Source organism: Paramisgurnus dabryanus, chromosome 6 (assembly GCF_030506205.2).
Source record: "Paramisgurnus dabryanus chromosome 6, PD_genome_1.1, whole genome shotgun sequence".
In the NCBI taxonomy this organism is placed as follows: domain Eukaryota; kingdom Metazoa; phylum Chordata; class Actinopteri; order Cypriniformes; family Cobitidae; genus Paramisgurnus; species Paramisgurnus dabryanus.
In genome coordinates, this window is record NC_133342.1 from 10,896,198 (window position 1) to 10,911,360 (window position 15,163).

The window sequence follows — 15,163 nt, forward strand, 5'->3', positions numbered from 1 at the left end:
ACAAATGCCATATAGTCTGTTTGCTGTGCCAGTTGTATGAACCACAGGATCTCTGCTATTTCACATCTTGTGTAAAAAGTTTTCCCCCTTCAGAGCCTTTTTTTGTGAAGGTGTGAAGAATCGATGGAAGTTTGCATGAATATGCAAGGTGTAATCCCATTCCATGAAGCATTTCATGCAGGGCTGAAAGGCCAACAAAGTCTTCAAGACTCATCAGATAACATCTGCACACAACTGAAAGCATATTTTTATGGACTGTGTCACCATGGTTATTATGTGTGGCCCCTGGTGCCAACATGGGATTGTAATGCTTCAGGAATGCGATACTTCCTGTAGCACATTCCTGTGATCAAAGACTATTGGCAGAGTTGTTTGTCCAGTACAGTGGGGGTTAAAGGTGATCTTCTAGTTGGTCAGTTTAAATGTTGTTGGGTGTGGTCACATGGTCAAGAAAGGGATAAAAGACAATGTTTGGCTATGCTCTGGACTTCTTCTTTTCCCTTATATTCCTTTGGGCGGATGTCCATGAGCTCTGCTCATTCTCTTTACTTCTTTACCTGAGCTCTGGGATTCAAGAGTCCAGTTCTCAATGGTGTCTCTCTGTCTTCTAAACTAACTTTCTTACTCTGTTCTCTATACTATCAGGTAATATCTCATATATCTCATCTCATTTCATGCATTTATACTGTAACCATTTCAAAACTAAACAACAGATTTATAAATGAAAAGGCAGTACAGACTTAATGTTAATTCTTAAACACTACCTATTGCAATACAAAATATATTTATATTCTAGCAATGCTCTCCCACATATTTTGCTATCATAACTGCCCTTATTACTGTTGTTGATATAAGTTGCAGAAGGGTTGTTGACAAGAAATCCTCAGTTTTATACCATCTTGCTGTTAAAGGCATGGTAACTGATTTGATCCAGAAACATTTGAGAAAAAGTTTACACAAACCTTTTATTGTTACTGTGTGATGTTATCTGGATGATCGACCACTGTTTTTGGGTTTTGTGATAGCTGTTTACATATTGCCATCTTGAGCATCAATGAATGTTTGTATTTTGTAATATCAGTTACTGTTGGTATAGTTCATTCAAATTCTGTCATCTTTTTCTCATCCTCTATATCTGTATAATTGTTTTTCTGATGAACACAAAAGATATTTAGTGTTTCGGTAAGCAGACAGTTGATTGTAACCACTGACTCCCATAGTAGGAAAAACAAATATGATGGAATTCAATGGCTACTGTCAACTGTGTGCTTACCATCATTTATCAAAATATCTTCTTCATCATTTATTACAATACTTCCATAAGATTTGTTTTCCTACTATGGAAGTCAATGGTAACAATCAGCTGTGTGCTTACCATCATTTATCAAAAACTTCATACAGGTTTAGACCAACATGAGGATGTTCATTTTTTTGGTGAACTATCCCTTTAAATGCTGACATTTTGCTGATTCTGCTAGGAGTATGTAAACTTATGAGCTCAACTGTATGTATGTTTCAAAAGAAATCCAGAGGAAAGTTCCAGAAACCCAATGACTGAAGCAAACAGCCCACTATAGTCTCATTCAAATACTTCACTTTCTTTTTACAAACATAATAATGACAAACTTGTATGTTTTTGATGTTTCTTAAACCCTGCAGTGCAATGAGTGCATGTGTGTACAGGTGATGGTGAAATGCAGACATGGGTAAGCAGTATATATTGTGTTGATCATTCATTAAAGGAAAGGCCTCGTCATTCTCTCACACTTCTTATTCATCTCACGAGGTCTGTTCACAGGATGTTCTGTTCCAGCATCTCACAGACCACTGACATCTACACGTGTGGAGGAAGTTTGTGCAAAGGCTCAGAATCAGAACAAAAACCACTCAATGTGGACAAACACTGAGAGACACAATGAATGAAAATCCGTGAAGTCTTTTGATTCCAACTACTTCCTTTCACACCGATGCAGGAGGCCTAATGCTAATCACTGGGATATTACACTTAGGTTTTGCATATTATTAACACACACGTGTCCTCTGAACATTTGACTTAAGATTAACATTGGATATGTGCTTAAAAATTGGTGTCCTTATTCAGGCCCGTAAAGGGTTAGTTCACCCAAAAATGAAAATTCTGTCATCATTTTCTCATCCTCATGTTGATCTATAACTGTGACACAAAATAAGATATTTTGATAAATGATGGTAAGCACACAGTTGACGGTACCCATTGAATTCCATCATATTTGTTTTTCCTACTGTGGAAGTCAATGATTACTTCCATTTAAAGGGATATGGTGATTTGTTTTTCATTTAATTGTCACCATTGTTGAGATTCATACTGATTCTTGATGTCTGATTGTCCCAAATACACAGCGGTTAATTTTTGTCCATATTTTCTATCTTTCTGATTTTTATCACCTCTCAAATATGGGTAGGTTTCTTCAAAAACACGAAATTTTGGGCAATTGCATTTTTGTGAAGGACTTTTGATAGAGATCAGATTCAGAACTATGATCAAAACATGCACAGAGTTTGAATTGTTTAACATGAGCACGGGTTTTATAAGTTGGGTAAGAGCGGCACCTGGTGGATAATAGGGGAAATACGGATTGCCAGAAAAACTCATCAATGGCACGAAAGCGTTTTTTCTTAATTGACAAGTTAACTCATCAATGGTGGGGAGAAAGTTAATGACAAACTGCTGTGAGAGTGCTAGGATCTCATTTTGACAGAAAATAAACTTTTGATGAGTGAGTAAATCAATTAATTAGATGATGTTTTTATTATTATGTACCAACCACCACAGAATTGCACTATTAACTTTACATTAATATAATAAATGTGTTTTATACACATAAAGTTAATGCAACCAGAGAAAAACTAGTAAGCAAAATGTCAAGGATCAAGAGTCCAGCTAAAACAAACACTGATCACCATAAGGCTGACTTCAAGTTAAACTTTTGTATTCATCAAATGATACAGATTTAGGACAACAATTTTGGGCAAACTTTATATTTTAAAATAAATTTTAACGCTAAATGAAAAATATACACATTATACACCATCATTAATTGTCATTCAGTGTGATCTGCTGTAACAATAACTAAATATTACTTTTTATTACATTGCTATTATATTTCTGTATAATTATCAAATATGCAGACAATCATATTAAAGGACAGACCACATGCAACATCTGTTTTTCAATAAATTTTTCCAACATGACTGACACTGGATTTAAGGTAGACTTAGTTTGAATCACTATGTGTTTCCATGGGATCGAACCAATGACCTCTTCGCTGATAACACAATGCCAGTTGAGCTACAGAAACATTCAAGTACTAAAATTAATTTCCTAAATAAACTGTTGCACACTTTATGTGTCTTGTAGGATTGTATATGTAAAAAATATTTACGATTTATACAAAAGTAAAGTTAATATTTATTAAATGTAACATAATAACATAATAATCATGATGCCACACAAGCAGTGGATGAAATACATAAAAGTTAAACAAATCAATGCACAGACCTGTTTGCCAGAAAGGTTCAGTGTCAATCGAAAGAAAAAAGATTTGCTGAATGAAAAGAGGAGAGCGAGCGAGACAAAGAGAGAGCGAGCGAGAGAGAGATGCCCATTTATAAGAGCAAGTCACTTGTCCTGAGGTCTACAGACATTCAGCTCTTCTGAAGAGTTTCTGTTTAATCCTGATATTGTTGGAAATCATGTAGACGAGAGGATCAGACCTGATCAGAAGCTCACACAAGACTCGATTCATCAAAACAGCTGATTGTGTGTCTCAATAACCCGTGACATCCAGACAGCACGGTCACAGACACAGAGGTAAGCGGCTTTCATATACATGACATTCTCAAATCAAATTCAATATTTGAGTTTAGAAACTGCTTGGGCTTTTTGGGCAAAAGTTGCCATCCTAACCGGTGCAATAAACACACTTAACCTGAACACAGGTGTGTATCATCTAACACACATCCTACCTATTAACATCAGTTCATTACATCACTTCACCATTTATGTCTTCATTTATGCAAAAGCAGAAATATGACACTGAAAGGTGCTTGTGAAATTTTAGTCCAAGTTTCGCCTTTTCACTTTCTAAACCAAACTTTAAAAAAGCACTTCAGAAATACTGTACAGCAATGTGTGTGAGAATGAGAAGTAGTTATATGCATTTATCCAGAGCATCTTGTGTTTAATTAGTTTGTGGGTTCACAGGAAATGAACCTATGACCTTGCTGTTGCAAGCAACAGATGAATTCACTACATAATACAGTTGTGAAAAGTCTATATGAAAACTTACTGAAATAGTCCAGTACTGAGTTTGACTGCATGTGCATCAGTGGGCGAGAGAGAGAGAGAGAGAGAGAGAGAGAGAGAGAGAGAGAGAGAGAGAGAGAGAGAGAGAGAGAGAGAGAGAGAGAGAGAGAGAGAGAGAGAGAGAGAGAGAGAGAGAGAGAGAGAGAGAGAGAGAGAGAGAGAGAGAGAGAGACACTGGAGGTTTGGGATTTGCAGAGGGGGGTTTATTATCCACTATGGAATACTAATGTGCTGCTATTGTGTCACGTCCGCCTGCGCTCTCTCTCTCTCTCTCTCTCTCTCTCTCTCTCTCTCTCTCTCTCTCTCTCTCTCTCTCTCTCTCTCTCTCTCTCTCTCTCTCTCTCTCTCTTTCCCTCTCTCTCACTCCCTTTCTCTCTCTCTCTCTCGCCCTCTCTCTTTCCCTCTCATCAGTGGTGGTTTTTGTCCTTCACACAATGTGTTTCTTTGTGCCCAAGAGAAGGAGACAGGTTGAAAGAGAGACAGATAGAGAGAGAGAGACAGACATGAAGTTCTGATAAGGAGGCACCAAAGAAACTGCAGCACCTCTGATAGATAAAGCACCTGTTTTAACCCTTAAACACAATGTCGATTTGGTTTGCATTGGTAAAAATAACTGCTTGTATTCTGCAGGAGTGATGAATAATAGTTTTCTATAAGGGAAGTAGACAGACAACAGATATCTGGTGTGAAAGAACAGCGGTAATCCATCAACTTATATAACCAGCAGTAATAATGAATGTGCTTATATAAGAGGTCTGCTGGTGAGAAAAACACAAACTCATACTATACTATACTATACTATACTATACTATACTATACTATACTATACTATACGGGATTATGCCCAATCAGAGTCTGTAATATATACACACATATCTTTATATAAAAAAAAGAATAGGAAACATATAAGATGCGATTTCTTTATGTTTTTTATGTTTGTGTAAAGCTGCTTTGAAACTATGCAAAATTGTGAAAAGGCACAATATAAATATGTTTTGATTGATTTATTGATTGATAAGATACATATAAGGATAAGAAAATAAAAAAGCTGCAAGCAGTGATGGTAGGGCCCTCACACGCATGGCCAGCGGCCCAGCGCCACCCTATGGTCTTAGGAAAGCAGTCAACAGTTGGGAAATGAATTTAAGTGGGTAAATCACTTTAAAAAAACTCCTTAGAAATTACAGTGTTACTTGCAGCTGGTTGCCGGTAACTTACCGTAGATTTAAATGTATGTTATTTACTGGCAAGAGTTTGTTCAAAGTTAAATACATTTTAAATATTAACAAGTCTTTATATTTACAGAATAAAAGTATACAATAACAGCCTCATGCAAAGCATTCCGGTAACCAGAAATCATCATAAACCTTTTTCTGTTTTTTGCTTCAGATTTTGTTTCCCAGAATGCTTTGCTTGATGCTGTTATTTTAGTTTTACTCTGTGAAGACAAAGACTTTTAAAGGTTTAATATTCATTTAACTTTGAACAAAATGTTGCTAGTAAATAACATACATTTAAATCTACGGTAAATTACCTGCAACCAGCTTCAAGTAACACTGTCATTCCTATGGATTTTTTTTACAGTGTATTTTCTATTTTGTATGATTATGTTAAGTTAGCTGTAATGTGACTGTCAGTAAATAAAAAAATTGGCGCTATTGAGCCATTTTCACACGGCCACTTCTAAGGCCTATACCACATGTAAAGTTTTGCCACTTAATTCTGACGCGTGTGCAGAGACAACATTGAGACAAAATGAGACAGACATTGGAGGAACATTATTATCCACACCTGAAATTACTCTGAACCACTAAACATCACTTTGACACCTGTTCAATTTAGTCATAAATATTGATTTAGGACTGAACATCGAGAGAAAGCAGATGGGAGAGATGTTTCACATTCCTTCATTTGACATTTGTGTCACTTACATTCCTGCTTAAAAGTCTTTCTGATGTAAAGTAATCTGATCTACACTACACTGAACAAACTACACCCATTAAGTCCTGTTCAGACTACAAGATACATGATACCACAAATACAAAAAAGGTGCTTAAAAGGTTCAATGATAAAAAACATTTAGTTAAAGGTACTTGGAAAAAACATTTCCGTCTTCCCAGTTTATAATAAAAAAGTATTTTTTACTACAAAGAACATTTTGTGAAACCAGATAAATCACCGGATAAATCTGAATGTCTGTATTTGTAAGTGTTTACTAAGTACTGTAAATGTTTTTAAGGAATAATTTTACAGCAAGCATCTTTTCACACTCAATGCTTGTCAAGGTGTCGTCTTTAATTTAAAAAAAAAACCTTCAATATGGGGCATAGCAATGCCAAAGCAATCACTGTAATATTTGTGTTTAAACATTACACTTGTGTGCCCTTTATGATCGCAGGTTATGATCACGTGATCCTGTGCAGCCTGATACATTTTAAACAAACCAAAATTTTAACCAAATATAACAAATATTCGTAATGCATTTACATGTTAGTTTGCTTTAAGCCCCGTACACACCAAGCCGTGGGCAGGTTTTAAGTGTCACCTGACTTCATTTCTTCTGTGTGTTCTGCACCGTTCAATAACATAAGTCACTGTCACCTTTATTTGGCCGATTAAAGGCGGAGTGCACAATGTTTGAAAGCCAGTCGGCCCGACTCCATTTTCCAAAGCATTTTTCAGAAATTGTGCACTCCGCCTTTAACCATGTTGTATCGGCAGTGGTGCACATCTGGGAGTCGGATCATTCTGATTGGCTGTTCACATATCTAACCAGTGCACAAGAAAAATGGAAGTGATGAAGCAAGCAAACAACGCAGTCAAAGGGGGACCCACAGAATGCTCATCTCATTTTTTGCATCTTTCGTCCTAAGGGGGCTTGTACACCAAAGCATTTAATCGCGGCGGAAAACATCAGGCGGACGCCTACTGTTAATTCTTAAGCGCTGAACTGGTTGGTTGTTGTGATATTTGTCTGGCCCCTTTTCACTGTGATTAGACGGCTGAGTCAGAAGAGAAATTGACAATCTGAGCATTTTACCCAAAGCTGAACATTTTTAAACTCTCTGCGCTCAGCGTGTGCGCGAAAAAATCGGCAAGTGCCAGTGCTCAGCATGGACAAAACACACCAGCTGCATCCGTTTTTGAAAAGCGCAGCACTTCCTTTGGAAACAATAAAAAACATACACCGGCGTAAACGCCTTGGTGTGCACACCCCCTAAAACGTGAATATTTCAAAAAGATGCGGCTCATCATAAGACATTACAGATATATCACAAATCCATCTGTAATGTAAAGGTAAACATTTTTAGCTATAATCTAATCGTCAACTATAAACTGGATTTGCTGTTTTGTTATTAAAGTGAGACTATGATTTATGATTTAAATACAAGAGCATGTTCATGTGTGGTGTTGTATGTACCTTTCTTTTTTAGATGACATCGACCACACCTCATTTTGGTCTTGGCTCCGCCCATCAGAAAGTATGTCACTCGCAGACGCAGACAGATATTTTAAAGCCTCTGATGGCAGGAGTGGGACACGGGAGTCAGGCGAAGCGTCTGAGGCGGGTGTTATCCAAAGATGGGCGGAGCAATGTGCACATCGAACACGTAAGCGGGCGTGGAGCTCTGTACCTGCGTGACCCCTGGACCACCTTTGTAGATATGCAGTGGAGGTACAAGCTGGTCCTGTTCAGCGCCACATTTGTGGGCACCTGGTTTACCTTCGGTCTGCTGTGGTACCTGCTGGCATGGGTGCATGGAGACCTGTTGGGTAAGTGACAGAAAGAAGTGCAGTTACAGTGCTGATGTCATTTCTATAAGTGCTTAAGTGTGTCTTATGTTTCTTCCCGTAGAGTTTAATCCACCGGCCAATCACAGCTTGTGTGTGATGCAGATGCAGACGCTCACCGGTGCATTCCTCTTCTCGCTGGAGACGCAGACCACCATAGGTTACGGCTTCCGCTGCATTACTGAAGAATGTCCATCTGCGATAGTCCTGCTCATCATTCAGCTCCTCATCACCACCGCTATGGAGATCTTCATCACAGGAACTTTCCTCGCCAAGGTGCTTCAGAAAAACCAGACACTGCATCGGAATAATCATTGAAACGCACACGGCTCCAGTAGTTAAACCACAATTTAACTAGTGTGCTAGAATTGCTTACTAACCTTGTCTGTTCCAGTTTTTAGACTCTTATTTTCTTACTCTCAGGTGGCTCGACCTAAGAAGCGCGGTGGGACGATATGCTTCAGTCAGCATGCTGTTGTAACCAATCACAATGGCCTGCCGTGCTTGATGATAAGAGTCGCCAACATGCGTAAAAGTCTGCTGCTGGGCTGTCAGGTAACCTGGAGAGATCATCATTATTAATGATGATGTATATACCTACAGTATGAATTACTTAAAACAATTTGAAAAACAATACAAAGAGCTCAGATGCAAGAGACGTTATACGCCACCTCTGTAAAAAATGAGATAATAATATTCACTTAATCCTGGCCTAAGGCCATTTGGAAACACCGGTTTGATGGCAGAATCCGCTAAACGCCACAAAGATTTTTCAGCTTTAAATTGCAACTTTCATCTTTTGCAATGTTTCTGGTTGCATCTATAGTGATTTTGCAAATATTTTCTGCTTTATGCAACTACATGTCTTTGTAAATAAGGTTTTTTTTTTGAAGTGGAGGTTTTTGCAAAAAAAGCTTGCATGCACTTACATTTAGGCATTTAGCAGACTCTTTTGTCCAAAGCGACTTACAAAGATTAAGAAACACTAAAAGCAATATGTCATAGGGAGGCAATAAAAGATGCTTATAACAAGATACAAAAATAAAGAGTTAATAATAAAGAGTTAGTTTAGGTCGGTGCACTGAATCCCTTACAAGAACCAGACTAATAACCACCGGGCATCATTAAAAAACAGTAAGGGGCACTTAGAGGGTTTTGCAGTGAAAGCCAAATTTGTAAAAGGGAAAATAAAAATTCTGTCATCAGTTTCTCTTCCTCATGTATGAATTTCTTTTTTCTGATTAACAATAAAGAAGATATTTTAATAAATGATGGTAAGCACACAGTAGACTTTACATATTGACTATAGTAGGAAAAACAAATACGATGAAAGGCAATGGGAACAGTCAACCATGTGCTTACCATCATTTATCAAAATATCTTCATTTGTGTTCATTAAAATAAAAATAAAAAAATTCATACAGGTTTAGAACAACATGAGGATCAGAAAATGATGACAGAATTTTCATTTTTGGGTGAACTATCCCTTTAAATATACCAATGTAATATGTGAAAATAAGGCATTTTAATTACTGACCAATAACCTTTTCATTGGCATAAAAGTAAAATTACAGAACATAAACATAAGAGCCTGATGAAATAAACGAATTTTCAAGGAAACATGTCAGACGCACTTAGAGGGTTTTGCATCTAAACTCTTCATATCTTTTTAAATAAACAGCCAGAAAACACAAAAGAAGATCAAATTATTTTGGATGGGCATCATAACTGCCCTAGGTAGTGCTCTACATAGGCCGCAACTCAATAATGTTTTTTATTTCAGGTGACTGGAAAACTTTTACAGCCGTGTCTTCCTAAAGAAGGAGAAGCGGTGCGTTTGGATCAGAGGAACGTGAAGTTCAGTGTGGACACAGCCAGTGAAAGTCCATTCCTCATCGTTCCTCTAACCTTTTACCACATCATAGATGATGACAGCCCACTGAAAACCTGGACAGCCAAGGGTACAAATCCTCTTTATCCTCTATCTATCTTTGTACCTGTGTGTATCATGTTGGCTTTTTAGAAACTTCTGGAGTTTGTTTCATAGCAGTACAGTGATGCCATCAAATGCTAATACCATGGTGATTAATTGTTATTCAGCCCTATTTTTTATCAGACCTAATAGATTTCACATCAGTAATTTCAAGAATAAATACATTTTAAATGAACGGCCTGACCAAATGATCACTTTTAGTTTTATGAATATCTCATTCAGACGTATTTTATCCTGCAACAACAGGACACACATGAACATTTATGCATTTATCATTATTATCAAATCATATTTACTGCTGCTATGGTGTTGTTATATCATTTCTGGAGCTTAAAAGCATCCATCCTTATTCTGTTGAGCATTTCTTCAGTTCATATCGGACTTGAGGGTGAAAAAATGAAATAAATGATGGTTTAGTTTTGGGGGAAATATTTCTCAGTATGAATATCATGTGTATTTCTGACCCAGAGATGTTTCTGTCTTTCAGGTGGTGGTTGGATAGATTCAGATCTGATGGACTTTGAGCTGCTGGTAATGATGAGTTCAACAATAGAGCCAACGTCAGCCACCTGTCAGGTCCGGACCTCTTACCTGCCCGATGAGATTCTGTGGGGCTATGAGTTTCAGCCCGTCGTCTCTCTTTCACCGAAGGGCAAATACGTTGCAGACCTCACGTACTTTGACAAAATGGTGAAAACCAAGACCTCCTCCTTTTTCAGTCAGTCCACATCCAAAAGACCTGACGGTTACCATGGAGACATCAGAGAAACGGACCCGGAGAAGATGCAACTGGAGCAAAGTTACAGAGAGAGAGCTGATGAGAAACAGACAGACAGAGAGAAGAGTCCAGTTAGTGTGAAAATCAGTAATGTCTAACACACACACACACACACACACACACACACATGCACACATACATGCACAAACACACACATGCACGAACACACACGCACACGTGCATGCACAGCATAAGGGAAATGAAATCTCTAGGAAATCAGAATCAGTTCATACATTGATTATCTAGTTTAGCGGTTCTCAACTGGTTTCGCTTCATAAGCTTTTACAATGAATTTTACAATGTACAACAAACGTCAATCAAACAGAGCACAATTGAGCAATTTGTTCATCGTGCAAAAGTAAAATCCAGAAGAACTGCTGCATTCACAACATAATCAATATCAGATCATATTTACACTCTAAAAAATGCTGGGTTGTTTTCAATCCAACATTGGGTCAAAAAGGGACAAACAGAGCCTTTGGGTTAAATTATCCCAGAAAATGTTGATTTTTGACCCAACGATGCACTGTCAGAAATAAAGTACAAAACTGCACCTTTTCTGTTGCTGGGGTGATACCTAATGTTCTGTTTTGCATCTTTACAGGTATACAAAACATATTACAATGTTGTACCTTTGGGTGCATTACTGGATTGTGTACCTTAACATTTAACTCGTACACAATAGGGGTATAATATTGTACCAGAAAAGGTGTAATTTCAATGTTTATAAAGGTACAAAATGAACCTTTGAGGATATCACCCCAGTGACAGAAAAGGGAAAAAGCTTTGTACTTTTTATCTTACAGTGTGAGTTAAAACAACCCAGCATTTTGTGTTGAAACAATCCAGCATAAGTTTAATTACTGTACAATCTAACTGGTTGGGTTCGTCCTTTTTTGACCCAACGCTGGGTTGAAAATAAAAATGTACTCCTGCTGTCATAGAGCATTCATCCTTATTCTGTTGAACATTTTAAACTTTATGAAACTAGAAAAGGAAATGTTGAAAAATAATTTTGGAGGCATTGATATGATATACCGGTACTCTTTTAAAACAGCACTTTAACGATTCGCTTATGCACAGTTTTGATAAGCTAATATGAACATTTTAAATGTGAATAAATGACCAGACCCAAAACATGCAATTGGACATAGAGGTGCCCGAATCAATGCAATTTCACAAAGCGTTTCAGTTTAAAATGTAAAAAATGTCTGTTTAATTACAGTATTACTGACAGCTGTTTGCCAGTAACTTACTGTAGATTTAAGTTTATGTACTGACAACAGTTTGTTGAAAGTTAAATGAAGATTAAACATTAACAAGTCTATATCTTTAAAAAAAAAAAAAAAGATAAAATAACAGCCTCATGCAAAGAATTTTTCCTCATCAACCTTTTCTCTGTTTTTCCTTCAGATTTTGGTTGCCAGAATTCTTCGCATGGGGCTATTGTTTTATAGTTTTATTTTGTAAAGATAAAGACTTTGAAAAAACTGTTGCCAGTAAATTCAAGATTCAAATTGGCTTAATTGGCATGGTTAAAAGGATCTTTACAAAACAGTAAATAACATCAATTTAAATTTACAGTAAGTTACTGGCAAACAGCATAACTACAGCTATTTTTTTACTTTTATTCATGCATCCAAACGTTATGCAAATATTATACATAATATAGTTTTCTGCATCTGTTGTTAAAAACATAGGCAAAATATGAAAGTCTCCTCAGTGAATCTCGGGCACAATTACACAAATTCAAACTCAGCAGAATTGAAAAAAATTTGAATATTATTCGCCATATTTTCGATGTTCGTTTGCCCGTTGAGAACCGCTGCAGTAAAACGCACAATGACTGTAAGGAGTTTGATGATTTATCTATATTGCACTTAGCAGGGCTTCATGATCGAAAAGCACTTTAGTTTTGTATATTACGCCCTGTAAAAGCTATAACCCTGTTTGTATAGAAATATACAGTGACCTTTAGTATGAATGAATGCATGAATGTGCCTCTTAATGCTTTCTGACTGTTTATGATGTGCATAGTTTACAGAATATATTTTTCCTGTATTACTGAAGTCTGACCTGTAAGAGCTGACACTGTTTTACTGATAACAAGGTGCTTTAACTGACTGACTGATGTCAAACATCAAAGTTTACCTACAGGCACAATAATGTGCTATTTCTCTGCTTTTATTACTCAACTAATGAAGAGATTATTGTTGTATTTAGATACTGTAATATTTCCTGTCATGGTAAAATGATACATTTAACTGCAATGTGGGACTTCTGTTCTGTCAATCACTCAATAAATTAATATTTTAGATTCTCAGATGCTGTCAACTGTGAGAAACACATAAACTGAGTTTTTAAGGAACAAGAAAAATAATAAACTGACCTGTAGATGATTTCATGATGATTTTTAGACTCCATCTTCAGAGACGTCTCTATCAGATGTGTGTTCATGACAAATACTGGAATAATAAAGCTCTGAAATTCATCAAAATGTCTGCAGATATTACTGCTGTCTCTTTTCAACACCTCACACTTTGAATATAAAATATACACGTCATTTATAATTACCTTTTTAGATAAAGACTATTATCGTTATAGCTTCAAATCTGGAATCCTTCGATATTCGAAATTTTTGTTTTTCAAATTATTTGTTTAGTTGAAAATGCTTTATTATTTTTAACATGCGTAAAGAACATCAGGGTTTGCCATATACAGCACAGCTTTACACTTTATATACAATATTTACAAAATTAATTTAAATTTAAAATGTACTTTTTTAACACATTATATTGTTTTTCAAGCATATAGCCTACATTTAAGGAGACCGACTCAAAAAAGTAAGTGACTACAGCGATATAGGATTTTATAGGCAAAAATTTCAATTTACTATGATTGTTGCCATACCACAGCTAAAAATAAGACAAATATTTTAATGTAAAACAAAGTACACGACCACCAAAACATTAAACACACCCAATAATTATGACATTATCCACATCTTACATAATAATAATAAAAAACATAAAATATCACAACTACAATAAATTAAATAGCCTAATGATATTACATGGTAACAAAAATAATTCTATATTAAACTTATATTTAAATGTAAACTTTTTTTGTTTCTTTACCTGCATTTTGCAAAGGTCATGTGTCCAGATGCATGCCTGTAATTATAAACTATCAATAATTTTCTCTTTTATATTATATAGTCACTTACCTTTATCATGTGGTGTACTAATAGCGCCATCAGGTGGTCAAATACGGGCAGCATTACATGTGATCTCTGCTAAACATTTTAAACACGTTTTCTTCATAATTATAGTAACATTATAAATTAAGTTAAATTAAGTGTCGGCAAAGACATTTTCCAAAATACCTTCCTAATAACATGAAGGGCGGTGATGGACTTCTGTCGATGTGTGTTAATATTCGCAATAAAAATGTTTAATGAATTTATTCCACCGGGAATCATTTCATCTGTTTACAATCACTCACATGCCACTCAATTTAAGGATGTGAGTTTAACGAGTCTAATGTAAATTATTATTATTATTAAATACTTTCGATAAACGTGTGATTTGAGCCGTATTTAGTATTTTTCTTCAGCCAACAGTTTTTAACAATTGCCGGACTTCTGAAAGTAAAGCTTTTCCCTACAGTACCCGGACTGTGTTTACATGTGTGATAAATATTGATGAGATTTTATTCCTTTCATTCAATATTGTGAATATATACAAACACCAGCTGCACTTAGAGAAGGTTACAAGAGTAAAATCCTTTAAACCAAAACATTAATAAAGGCCAACTAGAATTTGGACGTGAAATCATTTGAGTAAAATACTCTTGAAAGACCAGTTAAACGCAAATAAAAAACTATTTCACTCTTTATAAATCAATTTGACAATTGTGTAATTGAATGTCAATATTTCATTGTTTTTATGCATTATGAACCATTAACTCTGAACGATTTACAACGTAACAAAAAGTAATGATTAATTTATTTTAATTTACAGTAATTAAAATAATTTGTGAGAAATAGATCTGATAAAATGTCGGCTATATTTTGCGATAAAGCAACATTATTAAAAACATGTTTAGCAAGTAATTCTCATAATATGAGCTGACTGGACTAAAATTAGGTTTTTTTGTGCTTTAATCTCGCTACGATTTATTCACCTGATTTGGACACATTGAAATAAAATAATACTATATTTCTCTAGCAAGTTTTCATTAGTAAATCAGACCT

At 35.9% G+C, this 15,163-nt stretch overlaps 1 protein-coding gene across 1 annotated transcript; it reads left to right on the plus strand.

Annotated features, from left to right (window-relative positions):
* Positions 1–3,680: 3,680 nt before the first annotated feature.
* On the plus strand, positions 3,681–12,075 carry kcnj10b (potassium inwardly rectifying channel subfamily J member 10b). The gene is made up of 6 exons (XM_065262212.2): positions 3,681–3,850; positions 7,780–8,119; positions 8,202–8,413; positions 8,561–8,692; positions 9,921–10,098; positions 10,618–12,075. Exons 2-6 carry the CDS (start codon positions 7,780–7,782, stop codon positions 11,004–11,006), a joined length of 1,251 nt encoding a protein of 416 aa, XP_065118284.1. The 5' UTR covers positions 3,681–3,850; the 3' UTR covers positions 11,007–12,075.
* Positions 12,076–15,163: the final 3,088 nt, after the last annotated feature.